Raw genomic sequence first — 21,884 nt, 5'->3', positions numbered from 1 at the left:
GTTAAATCCATACTAGTCAACTAGTGAACATCAAAGTAGCCATTAGTTTAAACACTTTTGACCCCACAAGTTCACTAATGAGGATTGTAAATTGCCTCTATTAACTGGAAAGATATAAACTCATGTTTAGTTTTCAATTGAGAGTATTTTTCTTTCGTTTTGTATAATTCAGGGTTGAAGTTTTGCCGTTTTGCGAAGTTCCGCGTGTGGTTTCAACAGACAGCAGGTGGCGCTGTTGCTGTGGTGTGAATGGGCAGAGTGGCTGCAGATGATGTGGACCTGCGTTTTGCCAGCAGGACACACTCTGCGGGTCAAATAGAGACCTCGGTGGGGGTATTAGAGGCCTCAGAAGGGAAAATAAACGACATTAGTGACCCCAAAGCAGAGGGGCAAACACTCATGTATATTTTTTAACTTTGTTCACCAGGTATGATGACTTTGCTAAAATCCACATAAATGTTGACCCTTCAATGCAAATAAATACCACAAACTAGAGTTTTTCTGGTTGACCAATACGCGCCTGCTGTCTGCTGAATGCAAACAAAGAGGCAAAGAGGCTGCGCGCGCTCTGCAGCTCGTTCCAAGGCTTTGACGCAGAGCCACGATGGTGGTTTCTCTTTGGTTTTCAGATCATTTGTTTTTGTTTGTTTTTTTGTTTGTTTGTTTGTTTGTTTGTTTGTTTTTGGGGGGGGGGGTTAAGCATCTACATCTTTGGTTATACGTCACTTCAAAGTGCAAGTGAGCCCACTTTGATTCGGATTAAAGGAAAACCATGATCTGATTATTCTGCACGTTCATGCAGGTAAACCAGGCAGGTGAGCTGCGTGACAGCAGTTGGAGCCGGGTTTTGTTTGCTTGCTTGTGTGTTTTCTTGTTCGTTTGTTTTAAATTCCTCTGTCCACAAATCCGTTCAACAACTCTGCTGCCTTCAGGCTTTGGAGAACGTGTTGGCAGAGGAGATACCGGGTTGGATCGGCGACGCGCTGCTGTTGCCGCTGGGTCCGTGGCCGTGCACTGCGTGCTCCTCTGTGTCCCAGCGGTCCGGACAGCGGCGGCGCGAGTTCATGAAGAAGTTGGAGACGGTGGAGAGCTCCAGGCCCAGCTGCTGGGAGATGGTGAGCTGCATCTCTTTGGAGGGGCGGCGGTTCTCTCTGAAGATGGCCACCAAGGTGCGGCGCTGCAGGTCGGTGAAGACCAGTCGCTGCTTCTTTGGGACCTGGCTGCGCTCTCGCCCCCGGTCCTCTTCCTTACGCTTACATGCTGGAGACACAACGGGAGAAGTCCCAATTATCATCTTTTTTTTAAAATAATTTTTTCAGCCAAAAACCAGCAGATATTGCATCAAATATTAGTAGTAATCATAAACTTTAATGTTATAACAATCATGCAAAAAACGAAATGCGCATGTTTTGCGTAAATAAAAATAAAACCGCGTGACCAGGCTAGGAGAACAAGTCATGTTTTTGAATGATTTTTTTTTTGTGGCCATTGTATATAAGTCCAATTCAACGCCTTCTTTTGTCATCTTTCAAACTAAAGTTTTGCTGTTTAAATAAAGTTTTCCTTTTTTTAAATCGTTTTGTACAAGGCTTATTTGCTTGAAAGATTTAAACCCCCTGATTCAAAACGCCTGAAGGCCCAACATTTGCACCAGATCTATTATTATAATGGATTTCATACAAGTTCTAAGTCTATTTTGATTTTCCAAAGAGTTTAAGACAAGCAGAAACAGATGCTTTTTGGAATAAACTCTCCCTGCCTTGTATAAACGACCTTTATGAATTTGGATTTTGCTGTCAGATTTCTCGTTTTTTTGTAAACAATGAAAAGAAACAAATTTTGCCACCACACCAAGACGTTAATAAACCCCTTATAAATAGACCCACGATGAAACGTTTTCTGTGTGTTTCTTGCTGAAAATGGACTGGAGTGCTGTGAAATGCTGACAAAGTTGGGGTCTGCGGTGGAGTGGCTGGATGCATCGTCAGGGCAGGCTTGACTCTGGCTGTGGAGACTGGAGGGAGTCTGTTCTGTTCTGCTGCCCTAAAAAGCTGCAATGATCGATTTTCCGCGGTTTTCTTCTGAACACGTGGTCCAGTAATCAGGGCTCCCTTCCCCACCCGATCGATCCCCATCGATCTGCCACAGCGAGGCGCGCGTGTACGTGGGTGCCAGTGTGTGCGTGGGTGGCGTGTGCGCACGTGCACCGACTCGAGCCGGGGAAGTATAACTCGTGAGCGCGCTTTGTGACAGACAGATGGGAAGAAATTGTTTATCTGTGGAGGAACAAAGGAGGTGAGATAGGAAAACCGTGGCAGTCATCCAGTGCGGAACAAATCTGCAATAAATATCTTTAAATATACATATAAATATATAAATGAATAAACCGAATAAGTTGCTGACTATAGCGGGAATTAAAACAAAGGATGAATGCGCACAGAGGAGGATGGTGGAAAAGGAAGGAGGAATTATCCGGCTGCAGAGTGGAGGTTGCATATGCAAATGATTGATGGCTTTACAGCAGGTTTAGACAACAGCAGTAAACAGATTTGACTGTGGGGTGGAGATCAATATGAACGTTCCCCGCGTGCACGCCAATGTGTGGCGACCTGTGGGTGTGCGCGCAGCTGAGCGACCATTGTTCATGTGTTGTTACTGCAACCGAAGCATAATAACAGCGATATTTCTCCTCTGCAGGACGAAGTTTGCGTCTGCGTGTGCAGGGGCCCTGCAGATCCATCACATCGTCCTTTCTCCACTGTTTCCCCCTTGTTGTTTTTGCTCAATTGTTTTAATTTGCCCTCAGATTGATAGTCCCCACATTGATTGATCTGCACTTCAGAACCATTTCATGGAACGTTTATTTAATCGGTTCAGGCCCAACTGCGCCAGAGTCTCCTCCAGGCTCTCTAAGTGCTGTTTCAAACCAAACTCAATATTCCCTAATGTAATGACTGAATGCTGGTGCTAATATAGTGATAATTTAATATGTAATGCCTGTTTTCCAACAGCTTGTGCTACTGGCCATTTTACAATGCCAACACTGCTCTGCTTCTCCCCTTTCAGACCAGAGAGGGGCCTGGAGTCAGCCGCCATCATAAGGCAGAGGAAACTGGGAGCTATAGTGCAAGGCCTGGACCCATTTACTACATATTTTAGATAATCAATAGGTCTATTTCAAACGAGACTCCTTTGGGCCCTAGAGCACACCCTGCTTGAGCAATAGATAGGACCACAGGGAGGATAGAGAGGGAGCTGTTCATTCAAGGGCCCTCTGTTAAAACAAACTGTTAAAAAGGTCATCCTAGCCGTATGGCACCTCACCAAATGAGCTTTCAGAAAAGACAAGCAAGTGGTTCTCTAGCATGTCTCTTTCATACTTCCTGATGTCAACAGCATCATTATGCAGCTGCTACTTAGTTTGTGCTGGCTTACTGGTAGTTGAGCATTAAGGACCTGGGGTTCTTCTAAGAGCTTTGTGGCTTTCTTTGAGTAGACGCTGTTTGCTTCTTAGTGTAACGATGCACTCTCATGGTAAAAGATCAGTATGAAAGTAAAAAAAAATTAAAGCAGAAACATTTCAAATAACATAGATGAAGAATGCACCTCTGAAAAATGTTAACTCCTTGATCTGATGCAAAGATGCAACAAATCCCGTTGGCTCCAAATTTACTTTCATTCTACTTGAAAGTAAAAACATAAAGGAATTTTTTATATCTGAAAATAAATTCAGGCATCAAGGAGTTAAAGAAAAAAATGTAAATTAATTTTTACATCAAATCATTTACATAATAATGGAACTATTTTCATTTCCAAGTGTTTGTGCAGTTGAGTGAAAAAAATGAGTTTATTTGAACGTTTTAAATGGAAACACGCCTGATTTCTTTGGTGTGTTTGGGCTTTTGGGGTAAAATAAAGTTTAAGGTTTTAAAAATTCCCAATGCATTTTAACTTTGAAAGTCCAGCTTTTAAAAATGTTAAGGGCAGATCAGAATAGGACAGATTGGTATGTTATAACTTTGTGATGCTCTTTTAGCTGTAGGAAAATTTGTTTTCATCAGCTAATGAAATTTAAAGTCTTATTTTTGGTAAGCTGTATATGAACAAAAATTGAAAAAAGTTATAAATTTTTTATTTAAAGGGTACATAGGGGGATTATCAATTGTCTCAGGCAAAGTTACACAGCAGCAGGAGAGCAGGTGCATGCAAGTTTGTTTACAAGACATTGATGTCATAAATATCCTCAATGCAACAAATTCAACTAATTAACTTTCTAATTAAGGGTCAATTAACGTTGTCAATTGTGACAGTTGGCTGTTTTTTTTCTCATATTTAAACGTCTACTTTTCCAGGTATGTGTGTGTGTGGGTGCAGATGTGCGTGTGTGCGTAAACAGATGGGCCATAAGGGCAGACGGTGAACTAACCGCACCGTGCTGCTGCTAGTCGACGCCTGGACGGAGGGATGAGATCGGGCTTTGTGTGCGGTGACGCGGGCCCTCTCCCGCCCTGGACGGACTACTGCAGGTGAGAAACAGTTTGGTGTCAATCACTCTCTGTCACACCTCGGAGATATTATTGATGGTATTGATCATGTTATAGGCTCATTGCCCTATCTCTCACCTGTAATAACAAGCAAACAGTGGCGCTGAAGCCAAATGGGTCCTTCATCCTTTAAATGCCCGAACTGGCTATTGTCGGCGTATTGGAACGATCTCTTTTATTTCTGTGTTTTGTTAAGTTGTTAAGAGGAGGGATCGGTCGCCGTCATATCTTTAACAGCCATAAACCGTGTTCTAATATATTTGAGCGTTTCAAGAGCCTCTCTATTTTTTTCTAACCAAACTCTTAAACTCCTAAATGAATAATAAATAAATAAAAATACATAAAAATGAGTGATTTATAAGCGGTGGTTTATGACCCGTGCAGCACAACAAAATAGCGAATAAACTCCAAAATTGCGTAAAAACGCGTTTTATATGTTAAAAAAAATGAAAATAGGTTTGTTTTTGTCCTATTCACGTCCCAAACCATTGTTTTGCATCTGAAGTTAACCAAAAACTTTTGTTGGCTTCCTTTTTATTTCTAACTGAGTGGAAATATTGATGTTTGTCTGAAATATTAAACTGATGTTGCGCATAAGGGCCGCGCCTATACCTCACAAAAACTTAAAATGTTTTTTATGCTATCCTTATTTATAAGTGAGACAAATTACCCATATGTAGCACATAACTGCGAATTCCACTCCAAAAAAGTGTTTCTTTAAGCTGGGACAGATAAATCCTGATGCGACCTAACTTTTTCTCTGATAAATTTCACAAAAACTTAAATGCCTTGAACAAATCAAACAAAACTTTATCTTTTATCTAACTGTTTAATTAAACAACTGGCTGTAGAAATGCAGGTGTTCATTAATACGTATACCGGTATTAAGGTTTGCCGTTTAAGAACAATTGGAGCTGTCCTTTCAGCACCACCAGGTGAGCGGACATGACAGAGAGAGATTGTTCGGCAAACAGGAAGATGTTCAATTGAATGTCTGAGGAAACTAAACAGAAACTTCTCAGTTTTGTTTGTTTTTTCAAAATTATTATGTTGATGTTCAAAATTACATCTTTATAAGCAGGAAAGCAGGTTTTCTGCGCCTTTTAAGCAATAGCAACTTGGTAATAAGGCAATACTGGTTTAGTCTCTGGTTTGTTCCATAAATGTGTGATTTCATCATGTACATGGATGTGGGGCTTAAGAATGTATGAAAATATTGTTTACATTGTCAAATAAAAAGGAGGTTCTTCTTTCCTAAAGCCCAAACATGTTTCACAGCACTGTCAATGGTGATTAAATATGTTAAATGTCTGTTCCATGGGAGATAGATGAGCAGAGCTGAGCTGAATTAGGGATGTTAGGCATTGGATCTGCCTTGGCGTTGCTGGCACAGAGTCAGAGGAGAAGAAAGGGGGAGGGAAGGGATAGAAAGAGGGAGAGAATATGAGAGAGCCGAAGAGAGCAGAAGAGAGGAAATCAATACCGATTCAGAGCGAGTCAGATAAGACTGAACAATGTATAGTGCAGACACACTCTATAACCCAGTCACACACATATGTGCATGTGGAGGCACTCACACAGACATGCACACTCCGTGTGTGTTGTGCTTCAGGCATCCGAAAAAGCATTACAAATGCCATAAAGCATACCAACCTTTAAAATCAAATGACATCACAACCTTGGATTGCGTTGAAGATTTGCTGACATGAGCAAAAAGCCCTCATTAGGTGTCAATAAGCAGCTGGGTGCTCTAGTATCCTTTGTTTTCTGTGGGAGTCTCTTTTCTTTCTTTTTTCTTTTTTTTTGAGTACACATCCACATTCCTGCTTTGATTTCACTGGAAACAGTGCAGCCGTTTCTGTTGTACCTCCTCAAGAATCCTTCTTTTGTGGCTTCCTAAATACTCCAGCAACAGAAGTCTATTACAAGAGCATTGGTATCAGGTTTGCACAATTGACATTTGAGTTTGTATGGGGTGTAAACAGCATTTTTCAAAACCACTAACACACCCTCTGCTGAGGCATTTAGGAAGGAAGACGAGAGTGTGGTCTTCAACTGTTAACCACAGATTTGACTTTGCTTACCTAAAAGATGCTGTTTCAAGTTCTCCTTCACTCTCACCTTCTTCCTTTCTCCTCGGCTCGCCTGAGTCTCCCTTATACTTATCAATTATTAAGGTTGGTATTGATCCTTTCACTGCCCTGCCTCTATCTGACTGTTCACACAAAGCTGAAACCTGCCAGCCCGCCCTCAATCAATGGCATCTCCTGACTCCTGCAGCTTCTCTTCCACATCTCAGCTTTGCTTTTCTCACTTTTGTGCGTAAACTAGGCTGAATGAAGTTTTGTAGATTCAAGTGCTACCTATTTGTATTCTTTTGAACACGCTGGCATTAATCTTTCATGGCTAAAGTTTGATGGACATGAAAAGATAGGCTGAACAGAGAGAGAAAGGAAAAACATCCTTTAACTCAATGACACAGCTCTTGCTCATCTTTCTCATCCTCTGTAGTCAGTGTGTTTGTCTTGTGTGGTGCTGAACTCTCGGAGTCTGCTTGCCTGTTGCCAGGTTAACTAGAGACAGATTTGTAATATTATTGTCATGAGCTGCAGAGAGCCAGTGAACTCCAGGGAGTGGGAGAGAAGGGGGTTGGGAAGGGGAAACGGCCTTATTGATCCTCCGTGTGCTAAGCTAGGCAAACACTGAAAGGACAGAGCAACACTATTAATGACACTCAAACCCCCACCCACTAATCCTCTATCTATCTATCTATCTATCTATCTATCTATCTATCTATCTATCTATCTATCTATCTATCTATCTATCTATCTATCTATCTATCTATCTATCTATCTATCTATCTATCTATCTATCTATCTATCTATCTATCTATCTATCTATCTATCTATCTATCTATCTATCTATCTATCTATCTATCTATCTATCTATCTATCTATCTATCTATCTATCTATCTATCTATCTATCTATCTATCTATCTATCTATCTATCTATCTGTCTGTCTATCTATCTATCTATCGAAACCAAAAAAAAAACATTTTAGTACAAATTTCTAACACGTTGTATGTCTCTATCAATATTAAGGGCTGCCGCTGTTCAACTTCCAAAAGTCTACAGTATTCATAATTTCCTATTCATACTCCAGTATGTTTCTCCTCCCCACCCAGCTGCAATCAATATTTCATCAGAACACGTAGCGCAGCTCGAGTTTGCCTGAGGGTATTGGGGATATCTTCTGCAGGGGGCGACATTAGGTTTTTTTAAAAGCCACTACGTTCCTTTAAACTCCTAATGTGGAATTCTCTTTTTGTGTCTTGGAGCTTGAACGATCCCACCTGCGTGTGTTCTAAACTTAGAGCTTTTACTTCGGCACTAAATGAAAAACCGGAGAGACCCTGTGGTTATTACGTCTCTCAGCTCCACTATCGATTGGTGTGCCACATTTAAAAAGGAGAGTGGGAACTGGGGTATCGATTGGGCAGCCTGGGGTCACCCCCGCTTCTGGTTTTGCAACTGGTTGGCCTCGCCGCCGCCGCGTTGGACACAAAAACAGGCGTCCTGGGAGGACGCTTATTGGATGTTTATGGTGAATCAGCTGGGATTTGACGTGTCGATCACAAATGTAGACCACCAAATCCACTTTAAATGTCGGTGTTTGAAAGGGGAGTTGTTAATAAAGGTGTGTGTGTTAAAAAGTTTTAGTTTTTAGAGTTTATATCCACATGGGGACGTAAGTATTTTTCGCAGATGAGACCACAGGATGGTGTGAAAACGGAGCTGTCCGTGGTGCTGAAACTCTGAAGCCTTGTGCGTTTTCAGTGTTCGGTGCTGGAATGTGACGGCGGCTGATAAAGCGGAGGCCGATCAATGTGAGTGTGAAATGATTATACTCAAATGATTGTCTCACCGGCCAGTCGGAGAGCAGACATCCGCTGGAACTCGGGCTCCTGCAGCCACTTCCACATCCTCCTGAACGTCTCTCGACCTGACTTGAGCTTACTCCAGGGTTTGGGGTTCCGTAGCAGGTCTGAGAGCGTGCCCTGTGACCTGCTTAAGATCCGCTGGGCAAATATGGCCTGTGGGATAGAGTAACGTTTTAACTCAGCCGTTATCCTCTGAGCCACCTCCTTGGTGTTTATCTCCTCCGCTTGGATGTTTGACCCTGATACTCCCTGGCTTGCCCCGTGGCCGTGCCTCTCCCGGTCTCCCAGCATCACCGCACCGTTTGCCTGGGAGTGGAGGTGACTGTGCGGGTGATGGTGCATGCCGTTGAGGTTGGAAATCATGCCATGGCCGTGCCCCCCTAAACTCCTAGCTAGGTGCTCTTGGTCACTTCTGGACAGCATGGACGCGTGGGACTCGAACCCCGGCACCGGAGAGATCATTTTAGCGTCTGAGAGGTGCGCGCTGTGCCCGTAGGCGGACAGAGACTGCTGGGAGTTGTGCAGAGATCCAAGTCCACTGGACAGCGGAGACAGCGAGCCATGCCCCATCCCGGACATCTCCTTGGGGTAGTGACTGTACAAGTTGCTCATTGACGTAAGTCCGCGGTGGTCATCCCGCATCAGGGTGAAGCTACCACTGACGTTCCCGGCGGAGAGTCGTTGGTGCGCGGCAGCGTGGTGGTGAGAGTGAGGGTGGTGAAACTTATCCGCCACGGTGGATATCGGAGGTAGATGCTGCAGGGGGGTGAGGGTGGTGTACGTGTTACTAAGGCTCATCCCGGTCTCGCACATGCTGATGGAAGGATGGAGATGTCCGGACAACCCGGATGGGTCTGTCCGGTAATCTCCGCCGGACCCCTCAAGAAGGGAAGCCATGCCTGAGACCATCGCTGACCGCGCACTAGGAGCGTGCGAGACCAGATTTCTTGGTGTGGAGCTGGGGGATTGCGACGGGCGAGCGTGTGGAGAGCTCATGAGGTCTCCCGCCTGGGAATGCGCAGAGACGCTGTGCAGGTTCTCCATGGTGAGCTCCATACCCGAAAGAATATATGTTCCGTTCTCCAGCCCTCCCACCCGCTCCCCCTGTCCTTCCTTTTGCTGCTCTCTCACTCAGACACGCGCGCTTTTGCTTTCAACCTAACCACCCCGTAGTAAAACGACCAACCCGTTTGAATGCCAATCCATTGATTCAATATTTCCGATCAATCCGACGTGAAACCGAAGTTCTGTTGTTCCGATGGTTCAGAACCGATTGGCTCTGCCGTGGCGGCGCTGCGTACAGCGCTCCTGGGCTTTTCTCATCTGTGGTCCAACAGCGCTTCCACTCAGAGCAGGTTGATCCGCGTGTCAGAGAAAAGGGGGCGCGCCTCTGTATTTAAAATGTGGGGCGGGCACCAAGTGATGTTTGAACAGTCTTCTTCATTGGAATTTAAAATAAAAAAAATTGCATTTTTATCTTTTGACCTCGGAGTCAGACTGTAATTTTATGCATTTTTACGCACCTAGAGGATTTAAACACGCGTGCGGAATCCTTCCCTGCATGTACAGGTGTGATAAACCGATACGCGAATCCATCCTGAGATCTTTATTAAATACACCTCAAATTCTGTTTATATTTAGACACAAGAGTCCTTTATAGATAAACTTTTTTTCCCACGGACTGTATGGTTTTGCATTCATGCGCTTAGTGATAAACCTGATCGAAGTATTGATTGACAGAGATTAATGACATGGCGCTGGCCGGTTAGCAGGGTTGGGAGAGGGGGGAGAGGGGGCAGGAGGTCAAAAAGTTAGGCTCCTTACCCTGCAGCCTGCTGGTGTGGTTTGTAAGGTCACGAAATTCAGAACACCGTGATGTGTCAGGCAGGTGTGCGTGCGCACATCTCCAAATCTGGAGAATAAAACCACAACATTTAAAGAAATGTGTTTGAAGTTTTTGGTTTCTTTTCTCATTTAGCAACAACAAAATATTAAAAATGCTGATGATTAATAATAATAAAGATTTTACAAACAGATAATAATTGATATCTGATTTCCTATCAACTGTCACCTTAAATGGGCCCTTGGGTAGCTCCGGACCTGACAGGCCCCCAGCTCGGTGCCGTGATTGATGCCGGTGCCGCCCGCTTCATTCACCCACGGCCAATATGTAGATCCGGTCTGTTTTATCTTTGTGTCGTTCATATGTCCGAGTTTTTTTGCCATGTGTGTGTGTGTGTGTGTGTGAACTAAAGTTATAAAAATTAAGAAGTTTCAAAAGTATAACAGAAGCAAAAATAGTTTTGACGGTAATACACATTAAAATAATAGTTTCAAGATACACAATGACTGATTTTTCTTCATTTTTTATGTCTGCATTCCAGTAGCGCACAGAACTTAATACAAATATTGTCAATTTATATTTTTCCCCCAACGTTTCCGACACAAAAAAGTGCCAAAAATACACGTGAAAGCAAATGTGTTAGCTCGTTTAATTTTTTTCTGTTAACGATCCTGCATCATTTGGGTTATTAATTTTTTTAAACAATTATTTCAAATCACGGATGAAGGTTTTATTCTTTATAACATTATACTACTCATTTTTAAGACATGAATCGTTCTTAGACAATAGAAGAAGACGGACAGTAACACACGTTTCATCTCCTCTTCTGAACTGCAGGCCCATTTCATACAAACTAAACCAGACAAAGATCCTAAAAAGCTGGACTTTTTCCTTCGCCTTCACATTCTATAACCAAAATTTTGATCGCTGCGTAAAAACAACGAATTTAACAAAAAGGTTTTTGTTTAATGGCTACATCCGGATATCATAATGCTCCGAGCTGTTTACCCCAAAGTTGGGGTATTGATCTTGGCGTTCGATAGATTGATCATGGATTTGTTCAGCCGCACTGAATGCTGTTTCCTAAAGCGTTTGTGTGGAGAACGTTTCCACGGCTTTAACCTGCAGGCCAGCGCGCAAAAAGTCCGACTGCAAATATGTTGGAAAAAATAATATTAAGGTGATTTTCATTTTTTATGTTCTATGATTCAAAGATTCCGAAGACATTTGTTTCTTTTACAGTTTATAGTTTTGTTACACAAAGGCCTCATCTTTAGTGGAGGTCTGCAAAAATAAAAGACAAAACATTTTTAGGAATACCTTAAAAAGCAAATAAAGCAACTCGAAAAGAATTATTTTGACTTTTTAAATGAAAGACCAAAGAAGCCAATATTTCTTCCGCTGTTTTTATGTGACTTTTATTCTGAAACACCTGCGTGTCAACATTTGTCTTATTGCATTAGCAGGAAATTTTCAATGACAGTTTTTTAATAATCCTAACGGGATGTGTGCGCACGCATGCGTGAAATCCAAAATCTCGTAAATTTGACCCATTAATTTAGTCTAATTGACCGGAAGTTTGTTAAACATTTTTGTCGATGACCTGCATCCAATTCAGCTGATTTAAAATGTTGCATTTATTTTAACAATGTTTATTCATTTATTTTCTGACATTTTCTGAAGGAATTTTGATAAGATCTTAGCAGAGAAGCCACGTATTTCATCTATTTATTGCTCTTATATTTCATTTTTTTCTTGCAAAGGGTGAGTTTAAAAGAAGACAGCTGGCCTGCTCTGCCTGCATTATTAGGAGGTTATTGAAAACACAAAGCATTAGAAAACGACATTATTATGGGGATAAAATGTGGTTTAAATTATTGTTTTGTCTTTTGTTTGGAAGATTTTGAAAATAAAACACATTGTCATATTTTAGAGAAATTTTCAGCAAAAATCTAAATCCTCTAAATGACACACACACACACACACAACCACACACACACACATACACAAAGAGAATACACACTCATATTTTAAAAAGAAACCATGGGGAATTTGGAAATCAGCCTACTTGTGTAAATTCTGATGAGTTCTTTTTCTCAAAAGATTTTAATATGAGTCCTCTGTCACGTTGTGCTTTAATCTGAATTATGTAGCTCATTGAAAATTTGATTCCAGAGCATGAATGCAGAAACGATCAAATCCTGAGGCTTTTTTCTTGCAGCCTGGAACATATAGATTTAAATGTCACATCCAAGTTTTGAATTAAACGCTTGTGTGCTTCTAATGAGCGTGTTTCATAAAGCTTGTCTCACTTGCTTGGATGGGGAATTTAATAAAAATCATTTACTATGTGACAAAAATAATAATCTAAAAAAGCCAAATGTATATTTTCTTGACAGTGGAAACTTTAATCAAATCAAAACAACTTTATTTACTCTTTTTGTGCAATGCAGAGTCTTAAAGTGTTTGACAGCAGCCTATCTAAAAATAAATGAATGTGCACACACAGACAGCATGTAAATGTTAAACTAAGCATTCAAATATAGAAGGAAAGAACAGAAGTGAAGTTAGAATTTATCAGAAAAAGAAATAAATGTGATAAGTTGACAATTGCTTTAATTTTACATCCCACTTTGTAATTTCACATTTAGTGTTTTTTTTGTTTGTTTTGTTGTGTTTCTTAAAATCACAGTGTGTCATTTTTGTTGGTCACATCTCTTTATCAACAGAAAACATGACGGAGTATAACTTCTCCAGCATCCGCATCCTCTCAGAGACTGGTTGCTAAGTAACAGAAGAAGAGATGTATTGAGACAGAATAGTCAATCAATTCTCCTGTGAGGGGTGTGTATTAGTGTTTGTGCCCACACTTGGTCAAAGTAAAACAGACTATTGTCCTTACAAAAATTGGTTGAATTAAATGTTAGAAACTTTAACTTTTTTATTGAGTGGAGACAAAATTATCTTTAAAGGTTGTGATGTGATATGAATTATAAGTACATCATAATGTATTAGTCTGTCATGATTGAAACATCTTTTTCATCTGTTTGATATGATAATACATTATTATTTATGTTTTCATAATTTTTCTTCCCATTAAATTATTTAAACCTGAAATGAAGGTAAAAGCTTTCTCTAAAAGCAAAAGCATTGCATGCTTTAATTCATGATAGGCTTCATTTGCCTGTTTGGATTTTTCTTCTTTCACTAATATGAAGCAATAGAAAGAGATTTCCTGTCATAGAAATGAAGGAGATGTGGTGAACCGTTTCAACATGAAGTCTCCAATTTGTGGAGTTTAGACGATATGTGGAAATCTCTTTCTTTTGCCGCTGTAAAGCATTCATCTTGTGCTCCTTTGTTCAGCGTTTTTCAACCAGTGTGTCGCAGAAGACTAATGTCCCATAAAAGATCCTCAGCTGTGCTGTAGGAAATTATTTAATTTGACCTATTTGATAAAAAAAAAACATTTTTAGACCAAATTATTGTCACATTTACTAGGCCCGGGTTTCACACAGAGTAGAAATATGAAAGACCGTAAAATGTTTTTCCATCTTTTAATCCAAAAACCTGTGTTCAAGATTCAAGATCAACTATATTAATCCTCGAAGGAAAATTTGGTTGTAGTAGCAGTACCACTGAATAAGATAAGAGATAAAAATAAACACAAGACAAAAAATATCCAGGGAAGAAAAGAAAAAAAAGTAAACAGGCAGAAAATATAGTCGAAAACTCTAGAACTCTCAAAAATCTTGTGTACATCCAAGTCTGCCAGATGAATTGTGAAGTCTAATGGCTGATGGCAGGAATGACTTCCTGTATCGTTTTCTAGCACAGCGGGGGTGTATAAGTCTGCCGCTAAAGCTGCTTCTCAGTTTGTCCAACTCCCTGAAGAGAGGACGGGAGGGAATGTCCATGATGGTCCCCAGTTTAGCCGCCCAGTCTGTCCCCCACCACCTCTTCCAGAATGGCAAGCTCGGAGCCAATAACAGACCCTGCTTTTTTTTTGAGTTTATTCAGTCTGTTGGCGTCCTTTGCTTTGATGCCAGCACCCCAGCACACTGCAGCAAAGAAGATGGTGATGATGATGCTCGCCATGACAGACTGGTAGAACATGTGGAGCATCCTGCTGCAGACATTGAAGGACTGTTTGGATTGTTTACTACGATATAGTTTTGGTAGAATGACAGTAGTTCATTAGAAATTTGCCTCCGAGTTGTGGGTGGAACTGTTGGCAAAGAGTAAGCCCGCCCTTACTTTGCATCATCCATTTGTTTACACTTTCTTAGCTAGCTTACAGCCCCTCACAACCCCAACCTCTGCGGTGAAACAAAAATGGCAATGTAGTAGCTTTCCAGCCGTATAGATTAGAGCCAGGTGCCAGCTTGGATGAGGAAAATGAAGACGTATAAGGATCTAGTTGTCTAAAATTGGAAGCATCAGACTGCAGTGGAGCCGGAGCCAATGGCCAGTATTTGTCTGCTCTTGATTTCCAATACTTTCAATAAAAAATACTCAGAAACGCAGTTCTAATGTTGACATTTTTTAATATATACGACTTCCATCATAAGAAAATGCCACAAGATCATGTTAAAAACAAAAACCACAATTTTCATTGGAGTGGGTCTTTAAAAATTACTGTTGTTGAGTTTCTTTTACTGTACATTTTTGGTTTGTGGTGTGCCTCGTGAATTTATTTGTTATTTATTTACCCCTACTTCTCCTGGACGTCCTCCTCAGAGGCAAGGGGGTCAGCCCCTGCGTTGCTCTCTCCTGGGCCAACCGTGGGCTGGGTGGGTGCCTCCCATGGAGCGTGGGGCGGGTCTCCCTTGGGGGCCCCTGGCTTGTGACTGGGGTTGGGGTGGGGGGATGCTCAGAACTCCTGGGTGGTGGTGGGCTGCTCATCTGGGCCCGGGGGGCTTTCCTGGGGCGGGGCCCAGCATAGGGCCCTCCTGGCGTGGCGGGGGGGGCTGCTCTTCTGGTTGGGCTGGAGCTTGTACTCTCTGTCCCCCTATGCCTCCCTGCTCTCTAGCGTTGGAGGCCCCTGTGGCGGTCATGCTGTCCCTGGCCTGAGTGGCGGATGTGATTGCCCGGCAGGCAGTTGTTCTCTATCTGCTACCGTTCGGGTGTTGGCGTGGTCCTGGCTGCTGCTGCTGTTGCGGGGGGGGGGGGGGGGGGGGGGGTCTTGGTGTGGGAAGGGGGGGGTCTTGGTGTGGGAAGGACTTGGCACTCTCCCTCCTTCTTTTTACATTCCATCATCTACGTAAGAAGAACATAAAGACCCACTCGAGCGCAGGTGCTGTCTCACCTTTGCAAAAATAGTTTGCGTGAGTGAATGAAATGTTTCACAGGTTAGTCTGAATGCATAAGTATGCGTGTGTGAACGTTAGTTGTTTTATGTTTACTGTACCTGTTTGTATATGAATATTATTGGAGCCAAAAGGTTTGTTTGTAACATTTGAGTGTGTGTGTGTGGACAGGCCCCACCCCTTTGTTATACATCTAAACCTGATCACATTGATTATAAACTTCCAGCAAATTGTTGCTTTATGTTGCACTACGATTTTATTTCCCCCCTTCTATAATCCCTCCCCTACACCTTCCCTACACCTAACATCCCTCCCTCTTCTTCCCTACTTTTCTTTTCTGTCATGTCCAACGAAAAACTGTTATAAATATAATTAATATGAATAAAGTTTAGTATGAATTACAAAAGGGGTTCATTTAAATATACACCTAGTGTGTCAAATGTTTCATAACCCCTATTGTAACAGTAAAATACTGTATGTCCAACACAAGAGGCTTTCAGCTCTCATCTGTTTGCTCATCTGTTGGACAGGACAAGTTAAAAAAAGAAAAAATAAGGATCTAGTTGTCTTAAAGTGGAAGCATCAGATTGCAATGGAGCTTGTGCCAATGGCCAGTTTTTGTCTGCTATTGATTTACAACAACTTCAATAAAGAAGTACTCAGAAACGAAGTTGTAATATTAACATTTTTTAATATATATGTCCTCCATTATCAGAAAATGCCACAAGATCTTGTTATAAACTTTAAAAAAAAACAAGATTTTCATTGGAGTGGGTCATTAAGAATGACTGTTGTTGAGTTTCTTTTACTGTACATTTTTGGTTAGTGGTGTGCCTCGTGAATTTACTTATTATTAATTTACCTTGGATCAAAAAGGGTTGAAAAAAACTGCCATAGTCCACCAAATGTAATCTTGATGCAAGTGATCAGGATTTTACCTGCATAAATAAAAAATTAGAAAACAATTTTTTTTTTAAAGAAGGTCGACAAAAAGAAGGCTTGACTTTAGGGTGGAAAACAGGGTTTTAAGCTTTAGTTTATTCCTTATTTGGTAGACATGACATAAAAACACAGAAAAGTCAGCTTATTTTAGTCACTAGAGTTCAACATTTTACCTTTAAATGAATGAAGCCCAAAATAAAGTGGGAAGCACTTTCACTGTTAGCCGCAGGTATCTTCAAACATTACAGGCTGAGTAATATGCTGGTTTCATACAAACCATCGATTCGCCCCCTGAACAAAGACAGACAGAGAGATGGATGTAGGAAGCGAGGAGAGGAGGAGTTAAAAAAAATGAGAGACAGATGAAAAACACTTGAGGCACTGGCATTTTATTGTTTTGTATCTGCACCACACAGGAGTAGAAAATACGGGGTGGGATAAGACACGCATTTGATATCAGGGTCATTTAAAGGTTTGGTGTGTCTTCCTTTGAGGGGAAGACACTCATCAAACTGGCTTTGTGCTCCTTAAATGTGGGTGAAAGACAGTTTACTGTGCAAATGAGTGTGACACAAAGCAACAGAGCGAGAGCAGGAAACAGGGAGCAACAGGAAAGAAGTCGGGGAGAGGACAGAAAGAGTGAGATAGAGAGTTGGGCTGGTGTTAAGGTGATTAGTCTGGTGGGTTGGCGATAGAGAGAGTTGATCAATAATCTATCGATTGCCCATTGCAAGTGTCAGGAGGTAGTGGGAAAGAGAGGGGGGTGAGAGAAAAGATAGGGAGGGAGTCGGTTCTGGCTTGACTTTTAAAAATCCTTTACTCTGCAGATGACAAATAACCCATTAGACTGTGGAAGGGTTGAAAAATGTGGAAATCCTCTCTGCTGCATGTGCTTGTCCACATACACATGGACTGCTTTCACACCACAGGGCACAAACACAAACACGCACCTGTGCAAAAGAATTCATTTTTTGCATGAAGTGCAATGCAGACTGTTTTTCTCCCATAGCTTCATGGGTGAGAAAAATCATTTCTGTAAGTAGTGTGGAGGAACTATTGAGCTCAATGCAGAGAAGTTACTTAGCAGACCATTACTTCAAAGAGGTCCTGTAGGCTTAAACATTCACTGGAGCAGGTCTCACTCGATACTCGCCTGCAAACCTTTTAAAATGTTCAGCAATACGTCTTACAAAATAGGAGAAAACCCACTCCAATAAAAATGGTGATTTTGCTGTTCTTAACGTGTTCTTGAGCCGCAAGTCTTATGATCGAGGATATATTTAAAGAAAATTAGGCCTAAATTTCCTAGTTTTTCTTTATTCAGGAGCAAATAAATCAGGAGCAAGTGAAAAAAAGCTGTTGGAAAAAGCTTGCACATGAGACAGAATATACTGCGGCTAGCCACAGTCTCCCTGCCCCGCTCCATTCTGATGCATCCACTTGCAGACAAATAGATCCATGTAAGTCTTTGTTGGCCTCGTCTGAACTGGGATCTGGCTCCAAACTGTACGGCTGGATAAGTACAATATTGCTGATTTGCTGCAGGGTAGTGTTAGCTTGAGGGTGTGAGTGTAAGCTAGCAGAGGATAGTGTAAACAAATGGATGATGGAAAATTAGGGCAGACTTACAACTCAGAGGCAAATCTCTAATGAACTACTGCCTCTTTCCAGAGACTATGTCCTAAAATCCGACAGGTTTTTATTTTTTGGCTGAAAATGGCATAATTAAAATTAAAATACCTCTGGGAATGCTTTTAAAATAGATCAAGAGATGATCTATTGAAAAACTTTAAATGTAAACTAAGGTATTAAGCTTGTTCTAAAGTGGACTGCTGTTGTTAATGTGTGGCTTTTTAAAATAATAACAGGGAAACTAATATGGTCTCATAAAAATAATTGGGTAAACTTTGCAGCTGAAAACACTGGAAGCTAAAGACAAATTCCTTAAAAATAAGTATGAAAACATAAAAAAATAAAAATGTTTTTTGTACTGGTGCCTTTGCAGTATAGAAATTGCTCACAATTTTTCCTTATTTGTCGTTCCCCTGTGAGATCGGTAGCGCAAAGGATAAGGGTCAAAGGTGAAGGGGTGTGTTGCTGTCCAAAATACCATAAAATCCAAAGGAATGGGGGTGGGCAAAGGGCAGTTTATAGAAAATACCATTAATTTATATTGCAAGTTCTTATACGGCACTCAACCAGGGGGGTTAAACAGCGACAGAGGACATGGGATTTGATGGAGGTGTGATACAATCTGTACTTAAAGGAATCTTTTTCTTTTCGGCCAAAAATCCCTTTTTCTTCTGCTTTTCATTCTTGACGATGTTTAAAAGCTCGACATGATGGATCTTCTTCACATTGGGGACCAGTTTGTATAGAAATCCTGCTGACTGCTCGGCTCATTTGGAAAAATGGAGAGGGCTCGTGATGTCCTGCTGCCATTTCCTCATTTTGCTCTCATTTCATTTTCTCTGCCTGCCTCTCTCCTTCTAATGTCCTTGTATCACCATGCCCCCCCCTACCTACACACACACACAAACACACCTTCTAAGGAGCACTGCCCCCACACAGTCTCTCAAATTAATGTAGAGATATTGACAAGTGATTGGCCTGGGAGGTATAGATCATCTGGAGGGAGAAGAGAGACGAGACGAGGTGAAGTTGAACTGCTGCTAAAGTGAGGCTGGGTTTCTTCATCTTTCAACGGTTTTACTGCCCATGAAGTCCAATTCCCTCATCTTCACCTCTGTCTGCATCACTGCGTTGTGGATTTCATAATTTACGATAGAGAAACAAATGTGCAGATTTACAGACACAATTCCAAACAAGTGCTGTAAAAAAAAAAAGTGCACAGTGCCAGTTGTTAAATATGCCAGATGAAGAAATGAGAAGTGCCAATGGTAGCCAATCAGTGAAGTGCTTTTACTGTCCTCTAGTAAGAGTCGACCCATGACCCTCCATGAGGACCACGGGTTAAAGGTTAGCCCTCTACAGGGTCAGAGGGCGTGTCCGTGCACTGACCAAAGAAGCGTTGCCATAGCAACGGCACTGACCAAAGGATGTGGTGCTTAGGTGAATAGAGGTCACTGATTTTGATGGACCAGCAGTGAAGTGAGGCCAAACACCTTTTTATGTAACTAAATGTTTAAGCTGAGAAAGTTCTGAAATCATCACATTACTACGTTTTTTTAACCTTTTATTAAGGTCTTCTTTGTTTCTATTTTCCTACAAATTAATTATTTTTTAAATACCTTAAAAGGATTTGGACTATTTTACAGATATTCCTTTGATATAAATTCATATAGGCAATGGAAACTCATATCTTTCAGTCTTTTCTACTTTTGTCACATTTTGTGATTTGTTGTTTTTGGTAGAGATTTTAGCAAAGAAAACACCTTTTCTTAAGGGATACAACAAAATAATTTTTTTACAGTTAAAGTAATAAATGTTCATTTCATACCTGACTCGACTGAAATTGTTTAGTGTACCTTTTTTTTTTCAAATCCAGACACATTTGAAACTATCTGCTGAGGTCCAGCCTTTGGGTTAAGTGCAGTGGACGTCACCTTGAATATTTCTACTGTTACAGAGTGCTTTTGCATTTTGCATAATCCCATCTAAATGTGCAAATATTTTTGAAGAACATTTAAATTTGAATTCTATAATTTTTATAGCATTCCATGAGCTTATCTTTATTTATGCAGTATTCTTCACCTTGCTTCTTTCCGATCTTTAGAACCAATTTTGAAAAACTTTAATGTCGAAAATGTGCTTTAAGTTTCAACCGTTTCCTCTAAGTGGAATTTAACTGAATAACACACTGTTAACCTGTTGTTAACACATTACATGATGACCCAAAATGTCCAAGTAAACAACGTTTCACCAGGCTATTTACTTATAAATGTGTCGACAGAATTTACTCTACTTTACTAATATTCTTTTGTGTCTTCAGCTTTTACTTTCACGTTTAAATCTTTCATTCCTCATGTGAAGAATGGGAGTTTCCTTATATTGCTGGAAATGTTTTTAACTAAAGGATCATTTGTCAGTCTTTAGGATGAGAACTTCCAAAAAACATTATATTCAGTGAATGCATAATGAGTGCAGATTCTTGACTTTAAATACGTTTTTTGAAGTTTTAAAGCCGAAACCAAAGATTTCTGTTCATAGAGTGAGCCTAATTACTGGTGTCTGTAATCTTAACTGCAGTGCTTTGGGCTTGATAATACATGGAGTCCTTTTCTCCACCTCGTTATTCTTATGGGAGAGCTGATTGGAATCTTTAACGGTGACCACTTCTCAGGCCAATATGTCCGGTTTTAAAGGGTGACAACATGATTTTTAGAACCTGTCCTAAATTTAAAAATGAATAAAATAAAACGTAAATGTGAAAAAAATGAGTAAAAGGAAAAACAAAATAAAAGATTCTAGGATATGTAGAATTGCTTTTATTTGAGTATGATTATTGGCTTATTTTTCTTTTCTTCTGGGCATGTGAATTTGCCTGAAAAATACAGTAGATTTTTTTATAGATCCTTTTCACTGTCAGTGTAGCATCCAATATCCTACGTTAAAAAAAAACATTGTAAACAGATGAAGAGCAATTGAGTGACGATAGCAGTAAAGAATCAAAGTAATAGTATTTAATTTGAATTTTTCTGGTTATTATCCAAAAAATATGATCACGTAAAAAGACATCAACTTTTTTGCAGCTAAATCATAACAGAATAAAGCCTTTAAATTTTGCATGTTAGTATCTTATCAAATTTAAAGTTGAAAAATTATTTTTTGATAAAACAAAAAAAACAGTCTAACTCAATCGATGAGAGGTTGGTCAAACTATTAAAATATTTTAGAGAGAAATTAAAAATATATGAATTTAAAAAAGAAACCATATCATGTTTTTAGGTTATTTTTTACATTTTCAGTAAATTTACTTCAAAGGGAACAAAGTAGGTTTCACATGAGCAAATTTGGTAAATTATATTGTTCAATATTTAGGAGTTTTTTGTATCTTACACGCCACCAGCCCTTTTGTAATTTAGTGGAAACAGTGAATATTCTGCATTTAGTAAGCACTGAGTAAGAACACTCAGCTGCAGGATTTGAACATAAATTCTTTAAAAAGAAATAAAAGTTTATTTGTTTCATTGAAACACATTAAAAATACGTAGCTGGCAGTTCTGTACCGTGTGTGTGTGTTTGTGTGTGTGTGTGTGCGTGCGTGCGTGGGTGTGTTTGGGTGTGTGTGTTGGTGTGTGTTTGTGCGTGTTTGTGTGTGTGTGTTTGTGTCGGCAAAATGGG

At 40.5% G+C, this 21,884-nt stretch overlaps 1 protein-coding gene across 2 annotated transcripts; it reads right to left on the bottom strand.

The window, feature by feature from the left end:
• Nucleotides 1-496: 496 nt before the first annotated feature.
• onecut3b (one cut homeobox 3b) lies at nucleotides 497-9,805 on the bottom strand. Of its 2 annotated transcripts, XM_020711019.2 has the most exons (3): nucleotides 8,471-9,805; nucleotides 4,432-4,520; nucleotides 639-1,260 (listed from the first exon to the last, which is right to left on the bottom strand). In XM_020711019.2, the coding sequence occupies exons 1-3, from the start codon at nucleotides 9,540-9,542 to the stop codon at nucleotides 1,063-1,065; spliced, it is 1,359 nt and encodes a 452-aa protein (XP_020566678.1). In that variant the 5' UTR covers nucleotides 9,543-9,805; the 3' UTR covers nucleotides 639-1,062. The 2 variants fall into 2 exon arrangements, with proteins under 2 accessions (XP_004079355.1, XP_020566678.1); XM_004079307.3 differs by lacking the exon at nucleotides 4,432-4,520 and having other exon boundaries at nucleotides 497-1,260.
• Nucleotides 9,806-21,884: the final 12,079 nt, after the last annotated feature.

The sequence above is a fragment of the Oryzias latipes genome, chromosome 17, assembly GCF_053564925.1.
Source record: "Oryzias latipes strain Hd-rR chromosome 17, Olatipes_Hd-rR_3.1".
In the NCBI taxonomy this organism is placed as follows: domain Eukaryota; kingdom Metazoa; phylum Chordata; class Actinopteri; order Beloniformes; family Adrianichthyidae; genus Oryzias; species Oryzias latipes.
Note: the sequence above shows the minus strand (reverse complement) of the source record. Positions and strands in the feature narration are given on the sequence as shown.

Bases quoted from the DNA above. Each gene is read 5' to 3' on its own strand.
- onecut3b (XM_004079307.3), bottom strand. From the start codon at position 9,542: ATGGAGCTCACCATGGAGAACCTGCACAGCGTCTCTGCGCATTCCCAG. The intron at 1,261-8,470 runs GTGAGACAATCA...TTGTGTCTCCAG, and splicing joins GTCTGCTCTCCGACTGGCCG to CATGTAAGCGTAAGGAAGAG.